At 36.8% G+C, this 27,057-nt stretch overlaps 3 protein-coding genes across 3 annotated transcripts; 1 reads left to right on the forward strand and 2 right to left on the reverse strand.

Annotated features, from left to right (window-relative positions):
* Window positions 1–1,585: 1,585 nt before the first annotated feature.
* Window positions 1,586–6,717, reverse strand: LOC142611566 (putative LRR receptor-like serine/threonine-protein kinase At4g31250). Its single transcript, XM_075783631.1, has 3 exons — window positions 6,031–6,717; window positions 3,419–4,024; window positions 1,586–2,544 (listed from the first exon to the last, which is right to left on the reverse strand). The coding sequence occupies exons 1-3, from the start codon at window positions 6,701–6,703 to the stop codon at window positions 1,874–1,876; spliced, it is 1,950 nt and encodes a 649-aa protein (XP_075639746.1). The 5' UTR covers window positions 6,704–6,717; the 3' UTR covers window positions 1,586–1,873.
* Window positions 6,718–9,444: 2,727 nt separating this feature from the next.
* On the forward strand, window positions 9,445–11,992 carry LOC142614091 (uncharacterized). The gene is made up of 4 exons (XM_075786634.1): window positions 9,445–9,929; window positions 10,238–10,775; window positions 11,226–11,490; window positions 11,670–11,992. The coding sequence occupies exons 1-4, from the start codon at window positions 9,532–9,534 to the stop codon at window positions 11,804–11,806; spliced, it is 1,338 nt and encodes a 445-aa protein (XP_075642749.1). The 5' UTR covers window positions 9,445–9,531; the 3' UTR covers window positions 11,807–11,992.
* Window positions 11,993–23,371: 11,379 nt separating this feature from the next.
* Window positions 23,372–26,763, reverse strand: LOC142612265 (serine/threonine-protein phosphatase 7 long form homolog). The gene is made up of 2 exons (XM_075784379.1): window positions 26,211–26,763; window positions 23,372–23,568 (listed from the first exon to the last, which is right to left on the reverse strand). Exons 1-2 carry the CDS (start codon window positions 26,761–26,763, stop codon window positions 23,372–23,374), a joined length of 750 nt encoding a protein of 249 aa, XP_075640494.1.
* Between the last annotated feature and the right edge of the window lie 294 nt (window positions 26,764–27,057).

Raw genomic sequence — 27,057 nt, forward strand, 5'->3', positions numbered from 1 at the left:
GAAGCCATTTTGGCAACTGGAGAGAATGTTTCTGTATAGTCCAGCCCCTCCCTTTATGTATAATCTTTTGCAACCAACGTTGCTTTGTATCTCTCAATACTACCATCTGCCTTATATTTTACTTTGTAGACCCACTTACAACCTATAGGCTATTTGTGAGGAGGTAAAGAAGTGAGGGACCAAGTCTAGTTAGCCTCAAGTGCAGCAATCTTAGCTGCCATGGACTCTCTCCACTTTGGATCTTTAACAGCTTGGGCATAAGTACTAGGTACCACAATGGAAGAGATTGAATTGCAAAAGTGATTATAGGATGCAAACAAATGAGAATAAGAGAGGAAGTTTTGAATAGGATGAGATGTGCCTTTCTTTGGAATGACTGGATTGATGAAGGAAGTACTCACTTGGCTGCAATGATAAGATAGTAAGTAAGAGGGTTTGTTAGACACCCTAGTGGATCTTCTAAGGATTTGAGAAGGAATGGAAAGCTGAGATGGAGAAGTAGAAGGTGACTCAGATGATAAGGAGGGCCTGAAGAAGCTGGAGAATCAACTGAGGGAGGAACAAATGGTCTAGACTCAATAGGAGGTGTAGAAATAGGTATAGTATCCTGTGCTGGATTGACTGGAATAGGAAAAGCAGTGACATCATCTTTAACATCAGAATCAAAATCAATATCAAGAGCACAATGTTGATCATGAAAATATGAATCATGGTACACAGGTGAAGAAGATGAATCCGTAGGCAGACTAGTAATAATGGAAGTAGAATCAACTATAGAAGGAAAAGAAGCAGGAACACTGAAAGGAGTGGAGTAGACAGAATCAAGAGATTAAAAAGGAAAAACATGTTCATAAAACACTATATCCCTAGATAGAAACACTTGTCTAGAAGCAAGATTCAAGAGCTTGTAGCCCTTAGTGGCAGGTGGATAACCTAATAGGACACAAGCTTGTCCTTCTGATATTCTCTCTTTCTTGCTTTCTCTTATTTTCTCTTATATCTAGAAATATATTGAGACTTGAAAACAATTGCTATTTTACAGCTGCCAATTAAAGGAAATAGTGAACTTGTAATTTTGTTTAAGTTTTCTTATTTAATTTTATTCTTTAAAATTAGTTTAGGTGTACATAAAAGTTTTATTGAATTAACAAAAAAATAGAATGAACCTAGAAACAAAACCTATTAATACCACAAAAAAAAAAAAACTTATTTATTATAGATGATGGTTATCATAATTTTTTTTATTTGGTTTTGAATCGATCTGTTATAAACTAAAATATTCCAAAAACAAAATATTGTGTTTCCAATAAACAAACCGAATGCATTATCCTTTCTCTTGCACACAAACCATGTCATAACATCCAATCTTATTATTTAGTAACTATATAATACTGATCGCTTGCCTTTATATTTATTTCTCTTTGATGAAATTTTTCAAAGAGCAAATTTACAAATGAGAAGTTTTAAAAACATAATTTTTGTCACAATTTGTTGAAATAATCAACTATATGTGATTGGTAAAAAATAAGTAATGAGTTCATGTGAAAAAGATTGTCTACCACTTATTATAATCGTCCATATCAAGTTTTTGTGACAAAAGCCTTATCCATATAAGCACTGTTTACAAATAACCAGAAGATAGAGCTCATTACATTATTATTGCCACCAAGGTAAGGAACAAAAAATGAAAATGAACGAGATACACAGTAATACTAGTAAAAAATAGAAATGATCGTAGAGCCAAGACTTTCTTAGTTTCTTGCTACCTATAGAATCCACCACCCACCCTACCCAACTTTTTAAAAATCCAATGCACATGCAGATTCTCCAAGCCTCAACACTCACCTTATAACTCATGATCAAATTAGACAACTTAACCAAGAAAAGAGAAGTCTTCCTCAGTCAATGCCCTAGAAGAATACATATCTCCTTCACTACCATTAGAAGAATAAGAGCCTTCTTCATTCACATCCCTCTCACTCAACTCTTCAATCTTCTCCACTGCCTCCTTCAAATCCCACCTCCTCTCCACATTCCACTCACAGCAACACATTCCAATCTTCAAAAGCTTTAGCATTTCTTCCTCACTGTCTTTTGTTCCTTTCATGTCCATATCAAACACCTCACCTGTCCACTCTTCTCTCACAACTGAGTTAACCCAAGTTGCCAAATCCACATTAGCTCCCTTACCATGTTTCAGATAGTTTGCAGGGAATTTCCCAGTTAAGAGTTCAAGAATGAGTATCCCCAAGCACCACACATCAGTCTTTTTGGAAGTACGGTCAGTTTGTGTGAACTCTGGGGACTTGTATGCTGCCATGTATTGATGAGCATGGTCTTTGTTGATGAGTGGGACAAGAAAAAAGTCTGACAAGATAGGCCTGAAATTGTGGTCTAGAAGAACATTGGAGGATTTTAGGTGACCGTGTGGTAGTGATAAGGTAGGGAACTCTTTGTGAATGCAAGCTAAACCTCGAGCTACTCCTTTGATGATCTTTAAGCGAGTTGGCCAATCTAGACCTGACTGCCCTGGAGCACGTCTACCTGAAAAAAACACATAGTAAAGCCATGCATGATATTAGAGCTTTGCTTATACTGTAATGCCATGCATGATATGTGCTTTAAGTTTTTGTTTCTCTTGTTCTCAGAAAAACAAATGGACTTTATATTTCCTCGACTTAGTTTTCAAAACTACTTTTCGTTTTCATGGTAAGCCAAACGTGTTTTTAGAGTCCTCCTTAAGAGCTCAATTGCAAGATTGAACACTTCTTCAATCTCAATCAAATTGATGGGTACAGGAAAATAGTGGATCATAGACTTTTTTTGTTTTTTTTTTGCTAACATATTGGATCGTGGACTTAAAGACTGTAAGCTATTTTTGCATCTTATGATTGTTTGTTTGTTTTTGTTTTTCTCTTTTGTCCATCTTTAAGTTTTCAGGCTCAAAGAATTTCGAGAAAAATAAATCACAAAAGTCTAGTTGTCTTACCACCTAATACACACCTACTACACATGGGACTCACAATTTGAGTTGTGGATCCATTTATGTGAGGTGGCAAGACACCTCAATGTCTCAAACTTTTTTCTTTTTTTTTTTTTTTGAGAAAGTAAAGGCTCAAACTTTGTAAGAGTTTTTGTGAAAATTTTAAAATACGAAATGCATTGATGTGACAAAGTTCGGAATAAAATGTGAGGTTTGACTTAAATTTAATGCTCCAATACACCAAACAAGATACAACTCAAAATTGATAGCGTATTCACATTGTGTGACATCCAACACAATGGAGGCTTTTCCCTAATATGTTGAATATATGTTGAATAGATAAATCTTAGACTTCAATCTTGTCTACTAAATAATAAACAGAAAAGAAAAAATAAAATACAATATACCAAATCAAAAGAGGCTCAGAGAGCATACCATGGAGATGACTGGCGAGGCTGCCATTTTCGACGAAGTCAGTGATCAAAAGCTTTTCTTCTTTGGTATAATAAGAGGCCATAAGAGGAAGCAAGTTAGGGTGTGACAACCTTCCTAGCTTTCTCATATGATCATGAAACTCATCTTTCCCACCATTGTTCATTTGCTTAAACCGCTTCACGACCATAGTAGGCCCACTTAAAAGGACAGCCTTATAAGATGACCCAAAGCTGCCACTCCCCAATTCTTCAGCTGGGGCTCTAAGTAGGTCTTGTAAATCAAACCTCTCCCTATCATTTCTCACAAAGAACAACTTTCCATGCTCACCTTTTCTGTACCCAGCAGGTGACTCAGCTGATTGGGACTCCTTCAGGCTCACATCATAACCAAAATTCTTGTGGGCTTTTTCCTCATGATCACGAGCCATTTCATATTGGGATGTTTTGGCTCGGCGGCCATGTACGTATAAAATTGCACCGAAGAGAGCTAATGCGGCAGTAACAATAACTAAGATCCCAATGATTAGGAGGTAGTGTCTCTTCGGCTTTGGGGTTGGGGTTGGGGGTTTGCATGGGTCTAGAGGCTTTCCACATAGACCTATATCGCCTGCTCAATCAAACACTATTTATAAGTTGTCCAAAATTTACACCAAGAAAATTCTTAGAAAAGGTTTAGTAATTTAAATTTTTCTGCAGCATTGGCTTTAAATTAAATAACTTAAAACTCTCCATCTGAAACTGAAATTGGAGGGAGGGGTTTATTACTTAGGGTATGTGTAGTACATAAGATTCTCTATTTAAATTCAAACAGTTAATTACGTCTTTCTAAGAACAATTATATTCAATACAGCTACGTACACGGCTACCTAATTTTTGCTCGATTCATTAATAAAGAAAGAAAAGTTATGGGCTACTCTTCACTAGTCTTCAGTGAATGTATATGTAGATATATAGCTGCTTGTTTAGGATAAAACTTCGAAAGAACTTTTTAATAATGAAGAGAAATTTTTGCTGGTCATCTTGGGTATGGCTCATACAACAAGTGACTATTGACCATTGATGGTTTGACTTTTGCAATCAATACTGCTGATGGTATTGATATCAACGTGCAAACCACTTTACAAGTATTAATTCTGTTTGGGATTCAGGAACCAGATATGGTGACAGGAATGTCGATCGACATTCTGTAAGTTTAATATAATTAAATAGATTCTATAGATACATCCCTTAATTTGTTGGGTTCAAATCCCTTGATTTGTTTAATCTTCCATTTTTCTTCAAGTTTCGATTCCGCTAATAAATCCAGAAAATACATGCTAATGTTGTTGTTGTTATTATTATTATTATTATTACTTTGTTGGACTTAATCTTTCCAATTTATTTAGTAGTATCCACCATTATTAATATCTTTTCACTACCTTAATGATTAGTGAATTACATGAAATTTTAATAAAATTTTGGGTAAACTAAACTATCTTAATAATTAATGAGCCACCACCGCATACCCTTGGTGCGATGGTCACTCCATAAGTATAAGTGCTTATAGGGTGTGAGGTGTGAGGGATAAGGGTCGGGGTTCAAGTCTCCAGAAAGGAGCGTCACACACATATACACTTAGATTAAGTTAGAGTATAAATTTTATCTTGTATCAAAAAAATATTAATGAGCCACATGATAAAAGCATAATTTTACAATGAAATTATGATATATAATCAAAATAACCAAAATAAATTTTAAACTTTATTCTAAATTATTTGAGACTTTTGATTTTTTTTTTTTTTATAAAAGATAGAATTTTTATTCTAACCTAACCTAATCTAAGTGTATATGTGTATGAAATTCTCTCTTGGAGACTTGAACCCCGGTCCTAACTCCCCATACCTCACAAGCACTTATACTTGAGTTATGAAATATTGTCTTGAGGGGTGTGACTCTAGCCTATTGGTGGACTGTAATTATTGAAATGACAACAACAAAACAAAAAAACAAAAATTGCTATCATTTGGTGATTGTGAGTTTTTGTATATAATTGGAACAAATCGGACAAAAAGTAATCGCCTATAAAAATTTAAAAAAAAAATAGTAATAACAAAGAAAAAATAAACATGGGGGGAATTAAAAAGGTCTATGTGGGCTAACGTGATAAGCTACTTTGCATTATCAAATAAATTATAATAACATGGGAAGATGAATGTTGTGATTTACGAAGGAACAAGTTGAAAGGGAATGTCAACTTTGTATGTCTTTCAATATATGTACCTAGCCTTATAGTACCATGCCTATGAACAAATGAAATGGAAAAATATTTAATGGGGAAGGGAAGCAAATATATGTCAACGGTAAAATTTGAATGTTCAGTTGGAAACTAGCTAGTCCATGCTTGAACAAAGAAATTATTATTGGCAAATATCATCAACTCCACAAAAGTATCCCCATATCAAGAGAAGAAAAGAATTCTTTCTATCTGCTTTTTAATAGAGGATGTGAAAGTAATGATTTTGAGAGTTAGAAGTTGAACCACTTAATGTTATTTTGGAAATCTATGATTAAGAATGTGTAAGTGAATATCAAAAAAATGAAATGAAAATACATAATGTGACCGAAACAACTTACCCAAAAATGAGCTTGAGTTCACCAAATTGCTTAGTTTTCCGGGAATCGGACCCGCAAAGTTGTTGTAAGATAGATTGAATTTTCTCCATTGACTTTGTTGAAAATCTGGTATGTTTCCTTCAAATTGGTTACCCACAAGGCTCAACTCCCAAAGCGAAGGCAATGTAACAAGGGACTCGGGGATTTTACCCGTAAATTCATTTCTTTCCAAATAAACTTTCCACAAACTCTTCATTCCATGAAAAGCATCATCCGGAATATCACCTGAGAAGCCGTTTAAAGACAAATACAATACCCTTGTTGAATTAAGTTTATTCACAGCAGGCATTGGACCTTTGAAGCTATTATTCATGAAACTTAAACTACGCAAAATTGGTATCTCAGCCAATGCGTCTGTGTCAATCATGCCCGAAAGAGACATGTTCTCTAGGCGCAACCCATAGAAGTCACCATTGCGGCAAAGCACGCCAGCCCAGACACTTTTGTTACCATTGCACAAACTGATGGAGGGCTTCCAGTTGCTGAGCGCGGCGGCATTAGACAAAGAGGACCTGAACTTGAGGAGGCTAGCCTGAATAGCGTTGTCCCTAGCACCGTACGTTGCCACAACGTGTACTAACATGATGAACAACATGAAAAGCCATTGTTGTACTAGTACTTTGTTGCTAGCCATGATGATGAGGAATGTTGAAGTTGGCTCTCAAAGCAACACAGGCGATGGGAATAATGAAGATGAAGATGAAGATAAAGATGGGAGGGAATGTAAAGGGTACAAATGGTGAAATTGACAAAGTCCCAGCTACCAGGAATGAGCTGTTTATGGCCGGCATTTAGAGAATTATTGGATGCATTCCCTTCAAAAAAAAAAAAAAATGTTTATTAATTATTATATAGCTTCTTGTGCTGGTAAGTTTGCCGGTTTTTCTTTGTCAATGGTCAATGTTGATGATACCTGGCCTAAAAAGATATACTCCTATATAAATTTTTTATTAAAAAAAAACAAACAAACTTTGATTTTTGATGTTTATTGATGCCTCAGCCGGACAAAAATGCAAATACAACAACAAAACAAAAAACCTGCTTAGTTTTGTCCATGGGTTATGTGGATGGGATAGATGGGCTGGGAAATTAGGCCCAATCCTTCATTGACCAAATTCACATGGACTTAGGGCCAGGAATTCCTCGCTGATTGGACTTCTAATCCAGAGGTAGAAGATAACAAGGGATTGGAGTACGAGAGCATAGAAATTAAATTATTAATTAAAATACATTAGCCCTTAAAGTTTAGGATTATTTTAATTTTGAAATTTAATATTTTAAAATTTTCATTTTAGCTTTATCATTTTTGTTAGTATTTTGACTGGTAAGTAGAGTACTAGATAAGTGATATTTATTTAAACACGATACTCATTTAATGTCAAGTGTTACCAAATTATTAACAGAAATGGACGACATACTTAATAAGAAAACGGAATCAAACATAAAGAGTCAAAATAAAAATTCTAAAATATAAAGAATATGAATAAAAAATAACATTAACAATTAGTAAAAATTAAGTGTTTGTTTAAATTTTGAGTTTAAGAAACGAATATGATGATAATAGGGTGGCTATTGGCTAATAGAAAGGCAACTAACTAAAAGAGCTTCAGGGAAGCCTTTATTCTTCACTTCCTTCAAACCTCATCTAACTACTAGAGGTCAAACTCACGAGACAAAGCAAAGGCTCTTCTTGCTTTTTCTTTTATGCTTTCGGCACCTGAAATTCGTGTTATTATTCATTTCTATAGTTACCAGTTGAGAAGTTATCAAAAGTAAAATTAGGGCGGACGAAGTGTTCAAAAGATAACTTGACAAAGATAAATAAATAAATAATACACATTTGCCACAAATAAAATAATATAATCTGTGAGGACATTAAACTGGCTTATCCGCTTTGGGGAGCCAGTCCCTCACGGTTTAATCCCAAGCGGCGTGGAGACGATACCGATACTAGGAGCAAGGGCGGACCTTGGAACTCGAACTAGCAGAGCGGGCGTCCCACATCGACAAGGAATCCCTCCCACATGTGGTTTATAAGCGTGTGGTACACATGTGGTCGCGCCAGACGCTTATAAACCACATGTGGGAGGGATTCCTTGTCGATGTGGGACGCCCGCTCTGCTAGTTCGAGTTCCAAGGTCCGCCCTTGCTCCTAGTATCGGTATCGTCTCCACGCCGCTTGGGATTAAACCGTGAGGGACTGGCTCTCCAAAGCGGATAAGCCAGTTTAATGTCCTCACATAATCCATGATTTTTTTTTTTTTTTTTGTAGACTTTCTTTTAATAAGTTAATTGAATGAGGCAACTTTGTCTATATTTCTGTTTAGTATCATATATTTTGTTCCTAATCAATCCCAAACTCAAAAAGATGAGGATTACAGTAAATTGATGGTCAGAGTAAAATTTAGTTACTATTATGAATAGATCTATTATAAATACATGTAGGGACGTCTCTTAATATATGTAGTCAATCTTAATTAATTTGTTGTGAATTCATAACCGACATAAAAAGGTTTTAGGACTAAAATTTTAGTTGTTTTAGTTAATTAAAATGCTTTCATTCATTACATAAATGTCTGGTTTGTGAAGAGAAAATTTTATGAAATAGTCATCGCAACATCAGTGGACACAGTTAAAAACAATTTAATTAAATTAGATACTTCTATAGAAGGGATCTAAAATTTGTTGGTCGACTAATAGTTTATGCTAAAAGTAAGCTTTGAGAATCACAGGTTGCTTTTAGTGGCTTCAATCGTACAAGTTTCCCAGAACACAAATCTAACGATTGAAAATCTTTGAAGGATTTCTTCTTTTAGATGCTCAACAACCTTTAAATGGTGTATATTATAAAATAATGAAAATAAAGGGCATATAATGGGCTGCAGTACTCTAATCTTTTTCCTCATGACATTAAATCATTTCGTGTTTGTAAGAAAAACATCAATCTTTTGCCCTAGTTACATTTGGCTTAACAACAATATTACCGTCACATTTAATCGCACACTCGATTTCACAAGATATGAAGTAATTGGTTATAATTATAATTAAATGGTAGAAAAAAAAAAAAGATCTATATAAAAACTAATGTAAAATTAATGACCATCAATTTATAAGACCTATGTAATAAACTTTGTAATATTCTCAACATCATTTTTTTTTCCTTTCTTTTCTTTTTTAGATCCTCAACATTACAATTAAAAAAAAAAAGTAATTGTAATTGTTAGTATTTTACCAACACACCAACCATTCAAACACTACAAGTCTACAAAAGCATATTTTTCAAATCCCATTTTCCAAGCAATGCTTTCTCACTTTTCCAACTATTTGGCTTTTTTCCCAGCCATATAAAATCACTGCGTCACACTCATGACACTCACACACTCAAAATTATTGTTTTAGAAAAGCTTCCTAGAGTCACAGACTCCCCACCTCTAACCCCATAAACATAAAGCCATATTAGCCATGAACTCCACCACCACCACCTCCCCTGACACCCACATAGACATCAACTTCACCTCCGGCTGCCACGCTGATGAACCAAACCAGTCCAACACCACAGTCCCTTTACTCATTCAGCCCTCCAATGCCGCATCAAAGCCTTTAACCTTCAACCAGTTACGCAGATTCCGCATAAGCCTGATGTGGTGTGCACTCGACCACTCTTCTTGCTTTGGAAAATTCATCTCCTACTTCATATTCATATTCTTCACCATCCTCGTCCCCCTTATAACATGCTTCTCTGCTCGAGTCCCTGCCTCTGCTGAAATTGACGACCCCATCTCTTTCAACAAGCTTGTCCAATTTCCTGAGTCTGGCTCAGCCATCATTGCTTTCTTCACTCTTGCCCGGTTCTTCAGTAGGTACTGTTTAATTATAATAGCTATCTATTCTATCTAAAAACTTAGAATATTGCCAATGACACAATATTTTTCACAATTGTTGAGTTTTTTTTTTATTAATTAAAACAACATTATTTTCATCTGGATCTATTAGTAGTTGTCATATTTATTGCCTAGCGTTCCCAACGAATCATATTAGTAGTTGTAAAAACTGACACCATTTATTATATATGATCAATTGTAATCAATCATTATGAAAAATGTTGTGTAAACTTAATGAAAAAGTTAATATGTTAGAGATTTGATCAGTTAATTGTATATAACAACAGGTACGGCCTCCAACAGCTTCTATTCCTTGAGGGCTTAAAGGATGATTCTTCGTACGTACAGCGAGGATACACACGTGTACTTGACAAGGCGTTCCGGTTCTTAGCATTCATACTACTACCATCGTTTTTCGTGGAAGTTGCTCACAAAATCGTATTCTTCACCACCATCAAAATATCCTTACCGTATGTCAGTAGCGGCGTGGCACTGAATGCCATTGTGTTTGTTCTTGTTTTGGCCTCGTGGGTTTATAGGACTGGGGTGTTCTTGTTGGTTTGTGTTTTGTTTCGGCTCACTTGTGAGCTTCAAATACTGAGGTTTGAGAGGCTTCGTAAGATGTTGGAGGGTTGTGACTCTGACTGTAGTGCAATATTTAAGGAGCATGGTAGGATTAGAGAGCAGTTGTGGTTGACCAGCCATAGGTATAGGTTTTTCATAATAGCATGTATGGTTACCATCACTGTGAGTCAACTGGGAGCCTTGTTGCTGGCTTTGAAATCAGACTCTCAGAAGACTTTCTTTAATTCTGGCGACCTTGTGGTAAGTATTCTTACCTTAATACATATAGAGTAAGGATCATTTTAACAATTTTTTATTAAAAATTTTATAGTTAGATTACATGTTTTCTAGATTCTTAACACACACAGCTAAATTCTATGTAGCTTTATTTTACTATTTAGTTTATAAATTTATGTTTCTATATAATCCTAAAATTAAATATTTTATAGATGAGATAATTACTAGCATTCTCTAATCATCGTAATACTTTGTGTATATACTCAAGGGTACATAGAAAGGGGACTAACAAAAATGTATCAATAAAAAGTTATCCAGTAATGTACCATTAATAAAAGTAATATTAAACGTAATTTGAATCTAACCTTTTTTTTTTTTGTTAAGTAAGAAATTATAATACCTTTTCAATGCAGTTTCTTTAATCATTAATTTACATGAAGCCTATACTTCAAAATTTTGGACAATTATATGCAGGTTTGCTCAGCCATTCAACTTAGTGGATTCTTGTTATGCCTATTTGGAGCTGCAAGAATCACACATAGAGCTCAAGGAATTGTATCGGTTGCAACTCGATGGCACATGATTGTGACTTGTTCATCTTCTGGATCACCCCAACGTCATACGCCAGAGGTTGATGATACCCCAGTATCTACACACGACACTGATTCTGAGTCCTCAGACATTTTCCTAACAATATCTCCACAAGAACCTTACTTATTCCAAACCAGACAAGCTTTAGGTAAGCTTATATATATATACAATGATGCCAATACCATACAAGTTTGGACTGTCTTTTTAAGTATGGCAATGTTTTCCTACTTACCTTTTAATCCTTTATTACTAGTATTTGTTTGTCAAAGAGTTAATATATTCCCTGTTGTTTAATATAGTGTGCTTATGATTTTGCTTTACGTGCAGTAACATACTTGCAACACAACCATGGGGGGGTCACACTGTATGGGTTTGCGCTTGATCGGGGATTGCTTCACACACTCTTCGCATTTGAGTTCTCTTTGGTGCTGTGGATACTGAGTAAAGTGATTGTTTTATCTTGAGCAAAAATATAGTCCTATAAAATATTCCGTTTGGAGGGTATTTAGCTAATTTGATGTAGTAATGTAAAGGGACAGCCAAAAGATTCAGCTCAATTTTCTTTCGTTACAACGTTTTATGATTACATGTTGAAAATTTTGAACTTCAATCAATTGGTTTTCAATAAATTAATATGCTTTTTCAACACTTATTATTATGGAAGATATATTTTCATTCAAGTATGTCTAGTCACACGCGAGCACTGTTCAATATCTATTATGTGGATTATTGGCCTGGCCAATATTAAATTTTAGACAAAAATTTAAATTATATTATCTAAGTTTGGAGTAATTGTAAGCTTCCTCAAAAAAGTTTGGAGTAATTGTAATTTTGGAACATAATGTTTCAAATTTTGGATTTCAATACCTAGCATTAATGTTTGATAGTGTTTTACGAAGAGATTTATAACTCAACTAATAGACACTCTTAGTATTTCCATTGTAACTATATCAAATTATAAAATAAAATAAAATAGTGAATAGCTTTTTATTTTGAACAAAATTTAATTACAAAACTAGTTGTAGGCTTGTAGCCGTCTTATTTAATATCTTTTTATTAGAGGTGAATTTTGACAAATCTACTATTGGATTATATTTTCTTCTTATATACTTCAAGCTTGTAAAATTTTTAGAAAATTAAAAATCAATAATTGTATCGTCAATAAATTGTTTAAATTGCAAGTTTTTATAATTTAAGAATATCCATAAAATACAAGGTTATAATAATATCCGATTAACACAAAATTTGACATGTATATTAAAAGTGTAAAGAACACACATTTTAATGGTTAGATTTTTTTTTTATACAAGATAGAATTCTACTCTAGCCTAACTAAGTGTATATGTGTGTGAAACTCCCTCCTAGAGACTTGAACCCTGGCCCTTGCCCCCCACACCCTACAAGCACTTATACTTGTGGAGTGACCATCGCACCAAAGGTGTGCGGTGGTACGGTTAAATTTTTAAAATATGTAGTAATGTTTATTTTATAGAGTAAATTTTTAACCTTAAACTACAACCAACTTTGCAACTAAATTTTATCATTTTATTTTTGTCTTTCCTTATATTACCCATTAATTAAGTAACCATTAAATGTCAAATAGCCTCAACAGAACATATATAATATTCATACACTATATCCAAGAGCAACCAGCTAAGATATGCCTAACTAGCACACAAAAATTACCCACAGTGGATTAGCAACCCATTAGCCCAAATGTATTTTAGTTATAATGTTTATCCAGACTGTATAAATCTTAAGCTTAGGCAACATATTTTTATATTCTTTTATTCCTTCAGTAATCTCTCTCTTTCTCTCTCTCTGGATTTTATGTCTTTGGTTTGCGAATTGTGAGTTTTGCATTTGCATTTTGCAGTGAAGGGCGGGGAAAGGAGAGAGAAATGTGGGGAGATGGGAGAGAAATTGAGCAACTATGTTAATTATTTAATTAATGTACTTAAAGTGCATCACATGACAAAATGAGAAAAAAAAAATTAGAGAAATAAGGAATCCTTTTGATGATACCTTAATCTATAATACATAGTTTTTATTATATAGAATACTAGTCACTAACCCATGCAATGCACGAAATAGTTAGCAAATGTTAAATAAATAAATATATATATATATATATATATATTCACTTTTTTCAATGCTACAATTAGTTAAAACAGAATGATAATCAAATCAATACTTGATAAAAGGAGGTAAAGAGACAATTAGAAATAAAGACAAAGTTAATTATTCAAAAATAAATTATAAATAATAGCAAAGAGAAATACAATCAAATTAAAGAATTAAAATAATACAAAAACCAATTGAACAAAGAGAGAGGGGACCTATTAAACGAAACCGGATATCTATGGGCTAATACATTACTTGGGAATGCATAATCCAATCTATTCCAAACCTATTGTGACTTAAATTTCAACTAAATTTATTCACTTTTTTCAATGCTACAATTAGTTAAAACAGAATGATAATCAAATCAATACTTGATAAAAGGAGGTAAAGAGACAATTAGAAATAAAGACAAAGTTAATTATTCAAAAATAAATTATAAATAATAGCAAAAAGAAATACAATCAAATTAAAGAATTAAAATAATACAAAAACCAATTGAACAAAGAGAGAGGGGACCTATTAAACGAAACCGGATATCTATGGGCTAATACATTACTTGGGAATGCATAATCCAATCTATTCCAAACCTATTGTGACTTAAATTTCAACTAAAATTGTTGTCAAATATGAAACACATAAGCAATCCAATTTCAAGGGCAAAGCTTGGTCCAAAAATCAGCTGAGTACATATAATTCAAAATAAATCAACACTTATATTAATTAACCCTAAAATTAGGGTGCCCTTAAATAACGTCGACAATTATTTATTGGAAAAGCAAAAAGAAAGCAACATGTGTCCAAGAGTCATGTGCAATGCACATGAGACCCTTAGACATTATGTGGCAACTGCAGCATACAAGTATACCGCAAAATCTTTCCCTTATTTATTTATGATTCTCACAATTTAGTTATTTATTTTTCAATAAAATACAAACCTAAATCATGAAATTAGATATAGAAATTTTAACAATGCAAAATTCGAAATATAGTCTATTTTTTCTTATAAAGATGCAAATATGCAATACAGTTATGCAGTGGCATGCACTTAAAGGGGGAAGAGAAAGAAATAGGACCACCAAAATTACTCAAGCAAACTTTTACCGAAAGAAGACTTCTCTAAATAAACCAAAAAGGGGGGGGGGGGGGGGAAATTACCCTATGACACTCACCTACAATAGACCGAAGACTCATTTATGGAAAACAATAAAAGAATACCAAAGTTGTTGATCGTGTGTGGGGTTATAATTTTTAGGAGAAGTTTTACTATTTAAAATTTTGAATTTAATCTAAGAAAAAATGGATGTAGAACAACAATACATTTATTGATCATATTGAGTCATCTAATCGGCTCAGTGGTTGAATAAGTCACTAGAGAAGTGTTAAGATTCTAACTAGCTTTACTCACTGTATCATCACTGTATGATGTATTATATTAGTAGCATTAGTAATGTAGGAGTTAGTTAATAAAGTAATTAGTTAGTTAGTGAGGCTGTTAAGTCAGTTAGGTGAGGTGTGGCTAACAGGTGTTGTATATAAGCTACAAGATTGAATAATAAAGGGCATGAAAGGAATTGACCAAACTTTCTCTTCTTTGAGCTTTCTTAATCTTTCTCTGGAGGCAATTACCCTCGAAGTAACAACCCACACTTCCAACCATCAATTCTTTCCCTCTTCATCCATTTACTCATTTTCCTTCCATTTACTCTTTAGAGATAGATCCACTTAACATTTGGTATCAGAGCCCTCTTTCCTACACCATGACTGAAACTCGTTCTTCATCCTACATCAATGAATCTATCTCTAATCTCAAAGTTACTACTGACCACCATACCCATTCTTTGCAAGAAATTTCCCTACAATTAAATGCTCATACACAACAGTTGAACACCATCAGTATTGCTCTGCAAAAACTCATTGAGGCCGAAGAAAAGAGACAAAAACAACCCATACCTCCTAAATCCCTATCTCGATCCCCCAATTCCCCAATGTCACGAGCTGTTGCATTACCACTCTCAAAGAGCATGAAACTGAATTTCCCACGATTCAGAGGGGAGGATCCAGCATCTTGGGTATACAAGGCCCACCGGTACTTCAATTTCTACTAGACCCATTCAAAGAGAGGCTGTTAATGGCTTCTTTCCACATGGATGGTGATGCTTTGGTGTGGTTCCAGGATAGTGATGAAACAGGGATGTTTGCCACTTGGGAGGGTTTTGTGGATTCGTTGTTGACAAGATTTGGAAACTCAGCACATGAAGACCCCATGGAATCCCTTACACGATTGAGGTAGACTACTAGTGTTGTGGTTTATAAGGGACAGTTTGAAGCTTTATCAAATAGAATTAAAGGCTTGTCTGATAGCCACAAGTTGAGTTGTTTTCTTAGTGGTCTTAAAGATGAGGTGAGATTGGTTGTGAAAATGCTTAATCCAAAGAATCTAAATGAAGCCTTTGGGTTGGCAAAGATTCAGGAGGAGTACTTGATGAGCAGTAGGAAGTTTCAGAAGTCTTCTTCACTTGAGTCCTCCAAGCCTTCAATTCTTGAACCAAGACCTGATGTTAAGATGGACTCAAAGTTTAAGCTTCCACTACAGAGGTTGTCTCCTACACAAATGAAAGAGAGAAGGAAGAAAGGCCTTTGCTTTAATTGTGATGAGAAGTTTCAGCCTAGGCATCATTGTAAGTCTACTAAACTATTTCTATTAGAAGGGCTTTATCCATTTCAAGAGACCAATTCTAATGTAGAATTAGTAGAGCTTGATGCCTTTGATGTGCCCCTGTCCCATGATTCTAACATGCACTTGTTACATTTTGGACTTGATGAGTCTGAACCTAAAATTTCTGAAGCAGAAATTACTCTTTATGCTCTCTTAAGAAGCTCCTCACCAGGTACAATGAGAATTAAGGGTAGAAATAATGGTCACTAGATTGTCATTTTAATTGATACTGGAAGCACTCATAATTTTTTAGATGCTGCCATACTCTCTAGGTTACACCTTCCAATTGATCCTACTGTCTCCTTTGAGGTTAAAGTGGCTAATGGTGATACCATCATGACCAAGGGTGCTTGTTTAGATGTTATGGTTTTCATGCAAGGTTACAATTTTGTAGTGTATTTGAATGTTTTACCACTAGGTGATTGTGAGTTGGTTCTTGGAACCCAATGGCTTAGAACTTTGGGTCTGATTCAGTGGGAATTCTTAACTATGTCTATGCAATTTCAGCATTTTGGTAAATCTGTTACATTGTTTGGCATGTACCCCACTAATTTAACTCTTCAAGAGAGTGATCATTTCTTTAAAAGACCTGTCAAGAAGGGTCTTTGTCTCCAAATTGTGTCACTGGGTTCTGGTAGTACTCCACCTCAACAACTATGTGATCCTCTGATTAAGAAACTATTGAATGAGTTTGCTTTAGTGTTTGATACACCATCTGGTTTGCCTCCTTATAGAGGTCATGAACACCAAATTCTCTTAAAGGAAGGGACTGACCCAATATGTCAAAGGCCTTATAAATATCCCCATTTCCAAAAAACTGAGATTGAGAAGATAGTCACTGATTTGTTGGCTGCTGGTTCTATTAGGCTTAGCCAAAACCCTTTCTCTTCTCCAGTTTTGTTGGTAAGGAAGGTAGATGGCTTTTGGAGGATGTGCATTAACTATAGAGCTTTGAACCAAGCTACAATTAAGGACAAGTTCCCTATACCAGCAGTTGATGACTTATTAGATGAGCTAGCTAGTTCCACCATTTTTTCTAAACTTGATTTAAGATTTGGTTACCATCAGATTCGTATGAAGGAAGAGTATATTCCAAAGACTGCTTTTAGGACACATGATGGTCACTATGAGTTTTTAGTCATGCCATTTGGTTTGACCAATGCCCCATCTACTTTCCAGTCCTTGATGAATGATGTTTTCAGGCCTTATTTGAGGAGATTTATACTGGTCTTCTTTGATGACATCTTGGTTTTCAATCCTACAATGGAACTTCATGTTTCTCATCTTAGGACTGTATTGAAGCTATTGTTGCATCATCAATTATATGCTAAGAGAAGCAAGTGTGTCTTTGGCTGTACAGAGGTGAAATATCTTGGGCACATCATCTCAGGTTAGGGAGTTAGTGCTAATCCTAAGAAGATTGCAGCAATGATGGCTTGGCCAACTCCTACTTCTATTAAGGCATTGAAGGGATTTTTGGGTTTGACTGGCTATTATAGGAAATTTATACAGAATTATGGTTATATTGCTGCTCCCCTTACTGCCTTACTTAAAAAGAATGCTTTTATTTGGTCTGTCAGTGCTAAGGAAGCCTTCCAACAACTTAAGGCTGCTGTCAGTCAGCCACCTGTCTTGGCTCTACTTGATTTTAATCTTCCTTTCACCATTAAGGCTGCGTTTGTTTCGGCAGTAAATAGTTTCCGGGTGTAAAATGATTTCAGCTGAAAACATTTTCGGGAAAAGAAAATATTTTTAGGTGTTTGGTAACATTTGAAAAAATACTTTGAAATTTTTTTTCAGGTGTTTGGTTGTCATCTTGAAAATATTATAGAAAATGCATTTTGTATTTGTTGCTCACATTTTCTCACATTTTCTTAGTTTCCAATCAATATATAAAAATCTTTTCTCAGATAAACACAGAACAATCAAAGCCAAAAAAAAAAAAAATCATCAACTTTGGGAGAGAAGAAGGAAGAGAGAGAGAGGAGAGATCGTGCGATCGAAGGATTCGATCGCGCGGCGGAGGCTTCGATCGCGCGATCGACGGCGGCGGAGGCTTCGATCGCGCGATCGTCGCGCGGCGGAGGCTTCGATCGCGCGATCGTCGCGCGGCGGAGGCTTCGATCGCGCGATCGACGGCGGCGGAGGCTCCGATCGCGCGATGGACGGCGGCAGAGGCTTCGATCGCGCGATGGACGGCGAAGGCGAGATCGCGCGGTGGACGACAAAGGCGAGATCGCGCGGTGGAGGCTTCGATCTCTGCTTGATCGCGCGGTGGGGATCGATCTTTGCTTGATCGTGCGGCGTTGGATCGATCTTTGCTTGATCGGCGGTGCGAGGCACGGCTCGGACGGCGAGATTGCGCGGCGTTTGGGCTGGCCGGAGCTTGGCTGGGCTGGCCGGAGTTTGGCTGAGGTGAGCTTGCAGATGAGTTTTGGACTGTGTGAGGAGTGTGCTGAGCTCTCTCTCTTCAGGTGTGATTTCCGGAAATGGTTTGAAGGTAAAATCAAAGTGGAAATGATTTTCCGTTAGAAATGGCTGATTTTCCGGTCAAACTGGAAACGATTTTCCGTTGACCGAATTTTCCGTGGCTGCCAAACAGACGGAAACGCGTAAAATGATTTCCTGAAACTGTTTTCAGTCTAAACAAACGCAGCCTAAATGTGATGCATTAGGCTTTGGTTTAGGGGCTGTTTTGATACAAAACCACAGACCAATTTCTTATCATAGTCAACTTCTCAAAGGTAGAGCTTTACAGCTATCTACTTATGAGAAAGAGCTATTAGCATTGGTTACTGCAGTGCATAAATGGAGGCCTTACCTCTTGGGCAGGCCCTTCATTATAAAGACTGGTCAACAAAGTTTAAAGTATATTTTGAAGCAGAGAATTGCTACTCCTGCTCAGCAGAAGTGGCTGGCCAAGTTATTGGGTTACTTGTTTGTGGTGGAGTATAAACAGGGGTGTGAGAACAAGGTAGTTGATGCCTTGTTTAGGAGGGAAGAATCTGTTTATGAGGATTCATCTTCAGCTCATCCAGTTGGTCTTGCATCTTTGTATTTTATCTCATTTCCATGTCCTTCTTGGATTGAGGAACTTAAAGCTAGCTATCAACATTTTGTTAAGGTACAACAACTGCTACACCAATTACAATCTGGTTTTCTAGGGCCTAAATTCTTTTCGTTACATAATGGGTTGATTTTATATAAAGGCAGGGTCTATTTGGGTCCAACTTGCAGTCTGAAGCCTAAAATTCTTCACCAAGTTCATGACAGCCCTCTAGGAGGTCATTCTGGTTTCCTTAAATCCTTCCATAGACTAAAACAAGATTTCTTTTGGGTAGGGATGAAGTCTAACCTGAAGCAATACATTAGGGAGTGTGTAGTGTGTCAACAGATGAAACATGAGACTTGTAGTCCTACTTGGGTGCTTCAACCTCTGCCCATTCCTAATAAGCCATGGTCTACTGTTAGTATGGAATTTATCAGTGGTTTACCTCCTTCCCAAAGGCTAGATACAGTTATGGTAGTTGTTGACAGACTCACCAAATATGTACATTTCATTGGTTTATCTCACCCTTATCCTGCTGCTAAAGTGGCTGCTTTGTTTGCCCAGAATATCTTAAAATTACATGGCATGCCTACTTTTATTGTTTTTGATAGAGATCCAGTATTTATTGCCAAATTTTGGGCTAAGTTGTTTAAGCTCCAAGGGGTGTAGTTGACTATGTCTTCAGCATACCACCCCCAGACTAATGGGCAGATTGAGGTGGTGAATAAGTGCTTGGAGCAGTACTTATGGTCTTTTTTGCAAATAGGCCTTTTGAGTGGTCTGAGTGGCTGTACTTGGCTAAATATTGGTTTAACACCAATTATCATTCAGCTACTAAATTCACCACATATGAGGCTGTGTATGGTTTTCCTCCTCCTCGGTTGGTGGACTATATACTTGGTACAACTCAGGTTGTAGCTATGGATTCTCTTTTGCAATCTAGGAAGTAGATGCTTGCCTTGTTGAGACAGAATTTGGTCACTGCGCAAACCCAAATGAAGCAGCAATGTGATCTTCATAGGACTGAAAGGGTATTCAATGTTGGTGATTGGGTATACCTTAGGTTACAACCATACAAGCAGCAATTAGTGACTTCTCAAGCCTCCACAAGCTTTCCCCCCATTTCTTTGGTCCTTTTCTTTGGCCCTGTGTTTCATGTGTCCTATTTAAAGGCTAAGTTGGGGCAGCACAATGTCGCCATTCCTCTGTTACCATTAGTCAATTCCTAGTGTATCCTCACTCTTAAGCCTATGGCCATTCTACAGATCAGATCTCATAAACTCTGCAATAGAACTATCACTCAGCATCTTGTTTAGTGGCAAGGTGCCTCTACAGATGATGCTACTTGGGAGGATCTGTTTTGTCTTCAACAGCAATTCCCTTATCTTGTGGGCAAGATGATTTGAAGAAGGGTGTGTTGTTAAGATACTAGCTAGTTGTACTCACTGTATCATCATTGTATGCGCTGTATGATGTATTGTATTAGTAGCATTAGTAATGTTGGAGTTAGTTAATAAAGCAATTAGTTAGTTAGTGAGGCTGTTGAGTTAGTTAAGTGAGGTGTGGCTGATAGGTGTTGTATATAAGCTACAAGATTGAATAATAAAGGGCATGAAAGGAATTAACCAAACCTTCTCTTCTCTGAGCTTTCTTAATCTCTCTCTGGAGGCAGTTACCCTCGAAGTAACAACCACACTTCCAACCATCAATTCTTTCCCAATTCATCCATTTACTCATTTTCATTCCTTTCTTCGATTTTCTGATCAACCAAACACTTAACAAAAAGAGAGGTTGAGACCATTCTTATAAGGAAAGAGAATGATTAGGATTTTGTTTTCAATTGTAATTCGCGATAGTAGCGTGAGAGTAGTAGTCTTTTGCGCCTAAACCAATTCTAATAGAGTTTTATAAAAATAAAACAAGCAAAAAAATTAATGATATGGAAAAAATAAGAACAAAAGGGATTATGATGAATTGTAGCGGGGTTGTTTTTTTCTTTGATAACAATGTGTTATATATAAAGGTAGACGTAGCCTGAAAGTAGGCTACGTATTAGCCAAGAAGTAGACTTCTAAGTATATTATACTACGGGGCGAAAATGGGCAATTACCCATTTTGCGCAAAAAAAGCAGTGTACTGCCCCCTTTCCCAAAATAATTAGGGAAATGCACCTCTTATGTAAGTCGATAATGGCTAAATCGAGTTTTGTGAAGAACTCTATCATCTAATAGTTGAGTTAGATTCAGCATTGTGCCACGCTGGACAGCCAGCGTGGCATTTTCTTTTTTTAATCCCTGAAGAACTCGATTATACAAAAATCAAGTTATGTAACCGACTATATAGATATCGAGTTATGCTCTTGTTAAAACTGTTTTCAAAATGTCTTGGTGTTAGGCATACGGGTTCATGTCTTTTAATATAACTCGAGTACTTGAATGTCGAGTTATAAAGCATACTCGAACTCTGTAAAATCGAGTTATTCTTGTATAATAGCTGCACATCTCCTCCCATTCAGAGTGTCTTGCTGTCCGTCTGAACTAAATTCCACTCTGCTCCACAGATCCACAGCTGCTTCCAGACTCAACTGAAATTTGTATCAGCTCAGGTAAAAAACTCACACCAAAATTTTATGGTAATGGAATTTTCATTTAATATTGTACTGATTTTTTTTTTTTTTGGTTGAATGAGTGTGAAGTAAGTACATTGGTGTGATTTTGGTTGTTTGTTGTAGTAAACGTTTGTCATAAGAAAATGAAATCTTTACTATAGCAACATTTTGTATTGTACATAATTCTCATTGGTCATACTCATATAGGGGCATGTACATAATCATCATTGGTCAGACATTAATAACAACATTTTGTATTGCACACGTGTATACATTAACAACAACATCCAATGTTTATGGTCAAATGTTAGTATTAGTATTTCATTTTTAGCATGTAATAGTACACAAATTTATGAATGTCGTTGTCGTGCACCATCTAATGCAGCATTACATTATTTACCAATAGTTGATGCACACTGTTAACTTGATCATTTGATGTTATTGTGTTCAGCGTCAATGTCTGGTTCTAGCAACCCACAACTCTATAGGCCTCACAATGTGTTCACTGCTATGGGTCATTGTTGGGTATTGGAAGATGAGTTCAGCTATCCAATCAATCCGAATATGCGAAATAGTACTTACACACAATACCATAAGACAGGCAAATGTTTTATGATGAGTTGGTTGGTTTTAAGTTGCCAATGCCTCGGCGACTCGCATCACAGATGCCCAGAAACATGATCGATGAATTTCGTAAAGCATTGAACCGCATAAGAGAATAAAATAATCGAATGAAGATACGTCTTAATCGATATTGGACCTAAGTCGAGATTCGAGAGTCAATGAAGGGAGGGTGGTACGAGCACACACAATTCATGCAATCACTTCTTGCTAATCCCATTTATCAGTCAGATGTGGAGATGTCAAATGAAGAGTAGTTGTGTCGTGGTGTAATTAGACTTTGTTGGAGAACTATTTTGCTTAACTATGTTTCATATATATGTGTGTCACTGTTGTTGCATTTGTACTATGTAAACCTTATTATTGATTGTGAGGAGCATGCACATTATTCGTAATCTGAATTATTCCCACACATGATGTTTTCAATAAGCACCTACAACATAAAATAACTTACATGATGCCACCAATATGCATGCATTACATATTGAACACTAACTCTACTAACATTATTAACTTAACCCTAGACATAACACACACACCACATATGCATTCACTCAGACAGGTAATCCTTGTAGTTGAGGACATTGTTACGTTCCGCCAGAGTGAGTTACTTGTTGGCTACGATGGCTGCACCTATGGCATAACACTGAAAACTTAAATATTCTTACACGATGCCACCAATATGCATGCATTGCATATCGAACACTAACACTACTAACATTATTAACTTAATCTGTAGACATAAGACACACACCACATAGGCATTCATTCTGACAAGAAGTCCTCGTAGTTAAGGACATTGTTATGTTCCACCGGAATGAGTTGTCTATTCGTTGCAGCGGCCAGCTCCTCCGCCAATTGTAGCATGTGATACTTGGACCTACGGAGTATCATAAGATTGTTCTCTTTTTTTATTTAGTCACTGCATGCTCATATTGGTGCATATTTCGCCATGGTAGTGTGAGCGAGCTACGGTCGACAAGAGGCGCTCCAAGTCGCACAAGATCATCCTGCAAAGCGTTGGACTCGTTCACACAAAAGTCCCACTCCCGTCGCAGTCCGGCATAGTATTCACTCTCGTCGGAATCTCTTTCCCTTCCATCATTATCTGGAAAACGAGGTAGCATCAATTGCGCATTGACATTGGAAAATGTGACTTCAAATCAATATGTGTAGATGTTTTGCAAGGGTAGATGTAAATGGAACTTTATATAGGGGTTTTGCAAGGGCAGGTATTCACTTGAATGTGACTAAATAAAGATGATATGAGTTGATAGTGTATTGTTCAATGGCAAGGTGTTGAGGAGCACATGCAAAACTGCGAACATGACCTGGCTGTACAATGGCGTCTGTTGGTGCATGTGGTTCGCTGAGGCAGCTGTTTGATATGACTATAGCCTGTGCTAAAGCAGTGGGCTAGGGATGTGTACTTCAAAAGAGGTTGTGTATTTATTCATGTGAAGACTATTCAGCATTCCTGTGCTTCATCTGACGTGACTTAACGAGACAGTACCGAGCTGTGTTAAATGTATCATAAATTTTTCAGGGAGGCTTTGCATCCTTGAAAATAGTGCATTGCAAAAGGATGCATATCTGTGTATTGATGTGCGTGTATATGATATGACTGGACAGGGTTCAATAGTACGAAGCTATTGAGCAGCACATGCAGCATTGCGAACATCAGTGTAGCAATGGTAGACAGCTCACCCCCAAAATTGATGCATAAACTTTTCAGGGATGCTCTGTGTATTCACGTGAGTGTGGATAGGTACTTGTGGTCAGGATTCAACAATGCTGAGCTATCCACCATAGCTACACTCATTGCTCCCTATGGTGGTATTTGGCAAATGGGATTGAAGAAAGCTGATAACAACATTTGGTTTTGTAATGGTTGGCAGGATTTTGTTGAATACCATTCTATCTGTTATGGTTATTTTTTAGTCTTCAGATATGAAGGAAATTGAAGCTTCCATGTTCTTATATTTGATAAGATTGCCACTGAGATTCAATATCCACCCAGCAAGAACCGTAAATTGGAAGATAATCAAGTAGAAATAATAGACTTAGATGAAGATGATACAAACATATCTCCCACAGATGATTTGCCCATAAAACCTGAAGTCAGAGAAACGAATGTTACGAAAAAAAATTTCTAGCATGTCCAAAGGAAGAGAGAGAGCAATCCAAGCAGCCGAAAAGTTCAAGCATAAAAATCCTTCTTTCATGGGTATCTCGTGGCCACATAATATGGTGAGCCTTTATACATAATGTGATCATGTTCTCTTAAATATGGCCTTAAAACATATATGTTTTAATGCTTAGTTGTTTCTCCTTCTTGTGCAATATATACGTGCTGAATTTTCTACCAAGTATATTATTGGAAAGCAATTTGTCACACTTCAATGTCTTGTGCCATTACCCCCCATCAAAAAATATTCAGCAATGAGATTCGGGAAGGGATGGGCTGCATTTTCGAAAGACAATAATTTAGAAGAAGCTCTTCGAGGTGATCAAGAGGAAGCATGTTGTGCTTAGTGTCTCAATATTTCACGTGGTTGACCATCAGAGTTCGGACTAGGATAACCTGTTTAAATTTTAAACTAGTGACGTTTATGCTTATATTTAATTAGGGACTTTGATCGTTGGTATGGTTTATATCTATTGGATGTGATTTTAAGACTTTTGTCTGACCAGTTTGGTATGTCTTGTTGAAGACTATTCAGCATTCTTGTGCTTCATTTTACATAACTTAACGAGATAGTGTCGAGTTGTGTTAAATTTATCATAAACTTTTTAGGGATGCTTTGCATCCTTGAAAACAGTGCATTGCAAAAGGATGCATATCTGTGTATTGACGTGTATATAGGTGATATGACTGGACATGGTTCAACAATGCGAAACTGTTGAGCAGCACATGCTACACTGCGAACATCAGTGTAGCAACGGTAAACAGCTCACCCCCAAAATTAATGCATAACCAAATCAGGGATGCTTTGCCTCCTCGAAAATGGTGCACTGCAAAGGGTTACACATCTGTGTATTCATGTGAGTGGGGATGGGTACTTGTGGTCAGGGTTCAACAGTGTTGAGCTGTTGAGCATCACATGCAGAATTGCGAATATTAATGTAGCAATGGTGGACAGCTCACCCCCAAAATTTTTCTTACACTTTTAAGGGATCATCTACATCCTTAAAAACAGTGCATTTCAAAAGGTTGCATATCTATGTATTTACGTGAGCATGAATGATATGACTGAACAGGGTTTAATAGTGCCAAGCTGTTGAGTAGCACATGCAGAACTGCGAACATGACTTGGCTGAACAGTGTCGAGCTGTGTTAGCCTTCTCCAACCTCATTTGCCAAATGCTACTATTACGAGTAGTGAATGTAGCAACACTAGAGAGTTTTATCCCCATATTCCATTATAAATTACCTGCTTTGCCCGTAGCTTAGCCAGCGACGTCCGGTATGCTACAAGGACGTGTATGGCATGCTCTGCGGTGCTCTTTGGCTCGCTCCACCTACCAAACATGGGGTTTCAAGAAATGCTCGTTACTGAACTTTACATTTATAAACTTGCACAAATATTTCACATCCATATACTAAGCATTGATAAGTTTCTTTTGTTTGTTAGTTTGACATATTTTTAATTATATCAAAGAGACAAGTAAAATATAATATACTATTACACATAAATAATTATTCCTAAGAGACACTTAGCTTGAATAACAAGAACTCAATGAACATACCAAATGGCAAGGGGCCCTGAGTGCAGTGGCGGTAGGGGCGGCCTCGCAATAGGGCATATTTGTGGGAACCTTGCATAGGCCCATAGTTGCACCAACAAGAGTGCTCCTCCAATCTGCATCGCATCGCATCCTTCTTCGATGCACTACAAAGATGCCTGTAGAGCCAGGCCAGTGTTGCACTACCCCAGCTGTACCGTCTCACATTGTTGATTGGGTTGAGGAACTGCAAAGGCAACACTGAGACCCGGTGCACCGACTTGTCCATGAACAACAGGGCCCATATCCATACAAGTAGGTGGTAGCGGGCATATTGCTGCACGACTTCGTCACCGGCGTCCGCAACTAGGGGAGTGGGAAACCGTGCATCAAGCCACTTGTATTTTAACCTCACCCCAGCAAGGATAGACTTGTTTGAGTTCGGTATCACGAGAGGTTCATGGCCCAACAATTCTCGGCACACCACTTGCCATTCCAGGTTTGCCTTCCTAATGACAAGCAACCCATCCACTGGAACCCCCAACATCACCTCTATATCTTGCAAGGTGATACCCATTTCTCCATGGGGTATGTGAAATGTGTGCGTCTTCGGACGCCACCGCTCGACCAAGGTCGTGATCAAGGCGTGGTCGACCTCCATCTCAGGAACCTTAAATAACCCGGTCAAACCTGCTACATCTATGTATTGCATGATACATGGGTCTAGCCCACCCTGCGGCAATACACATTTATGACGCCAGACGCCTCCTGCACACGAACAAGCATTATGTTAGGTAGTGCACACGAGGTAATTATAAAACAGACATGTATTAATAATACAACTACATACCTCGTCAGTGGCACGACTCCA

Source organism: Castanea sativa, chromosome 10, assembly GCF_040712315.1.
Source record: "Castanea sativa cultivar Marrone di Chiusa Pesio chromosome 10, ASM4071231v1".
In the NCBI taxonomy this organism is placed as follows: domain Eukaryota; kingdom Viridiplantae; phylum Streptophyta; class Magnoliopsida; order Fagales; family Fagaceae; genus Castanea; species Castanea sativa.

What these genes read in the sequence shown, in the direction of transcription:
- LOC142611566 (XM_075783631.1), bottom strand. Translation starts at nt 6,703, where the DNA reads ATGGCTAGCAACAAAGTACTAGTACAACAATGGCTTTTCATGTTGTTC. An exon ending in GAACTCAAGCTCATTTTTGG is followed by an intron (nt 4,025 to 6,030) that starts GTAAGTTGTTTC and finishes TTGATTGAGCAG; the next exon opens with GCGATATAGGTCTATGTGGA. An exon ending in CCTCGCCAGTCATCTCCATG is followed by an intron (nt 2,545 to 3,418) that starts GTATGCTCTCTG and finishes TGTTTTTTTCAG; the next exon opens with GTAGACGTGCTCCAGGGCAG.
- LOC142612265 (XM_075784379.1), bottom strand. Translation starts at nt 26,763, where the DNA reads ATGGGTATCACCTTGCAAGATATAGAGGTGATGTTGGGGGTTCCAGTG. An exon ending in TCAGGGCCCCTTGCCATTTG is followed by an intron (nt 23,569 to 26,210) that starts GTATGTTCATTG and finishes CTCGTTTTCCAG; the next exon opens with ATAATGATGGAAGGGAAAGA.
- LOC142614091 (XM_075786634.1), top strand. Translation starts at nt 9,532, where the DNA reads ATGAACTCCACCACCACCACCTCCCCTGACACCCACATAGACATCAAC. An exon ending in CTTGCCCGGTTCTTCAGTAG is followed by an intron (nt 9,930 to 10,237) that starts GTACTGTTTAAT and finishes ATATAACAACAG; the next exon opens with GTACGGCCTCCAACAGCTTC. An exon ending in CCAAACCAGACAAGCTTTAG is followed by an intron (nt 11,491 to 11,669) that starts GTAAGCTTATAT and finishes CTTTACGTGCAG; the next exon opens with TAACATACTTGCAACACAAC.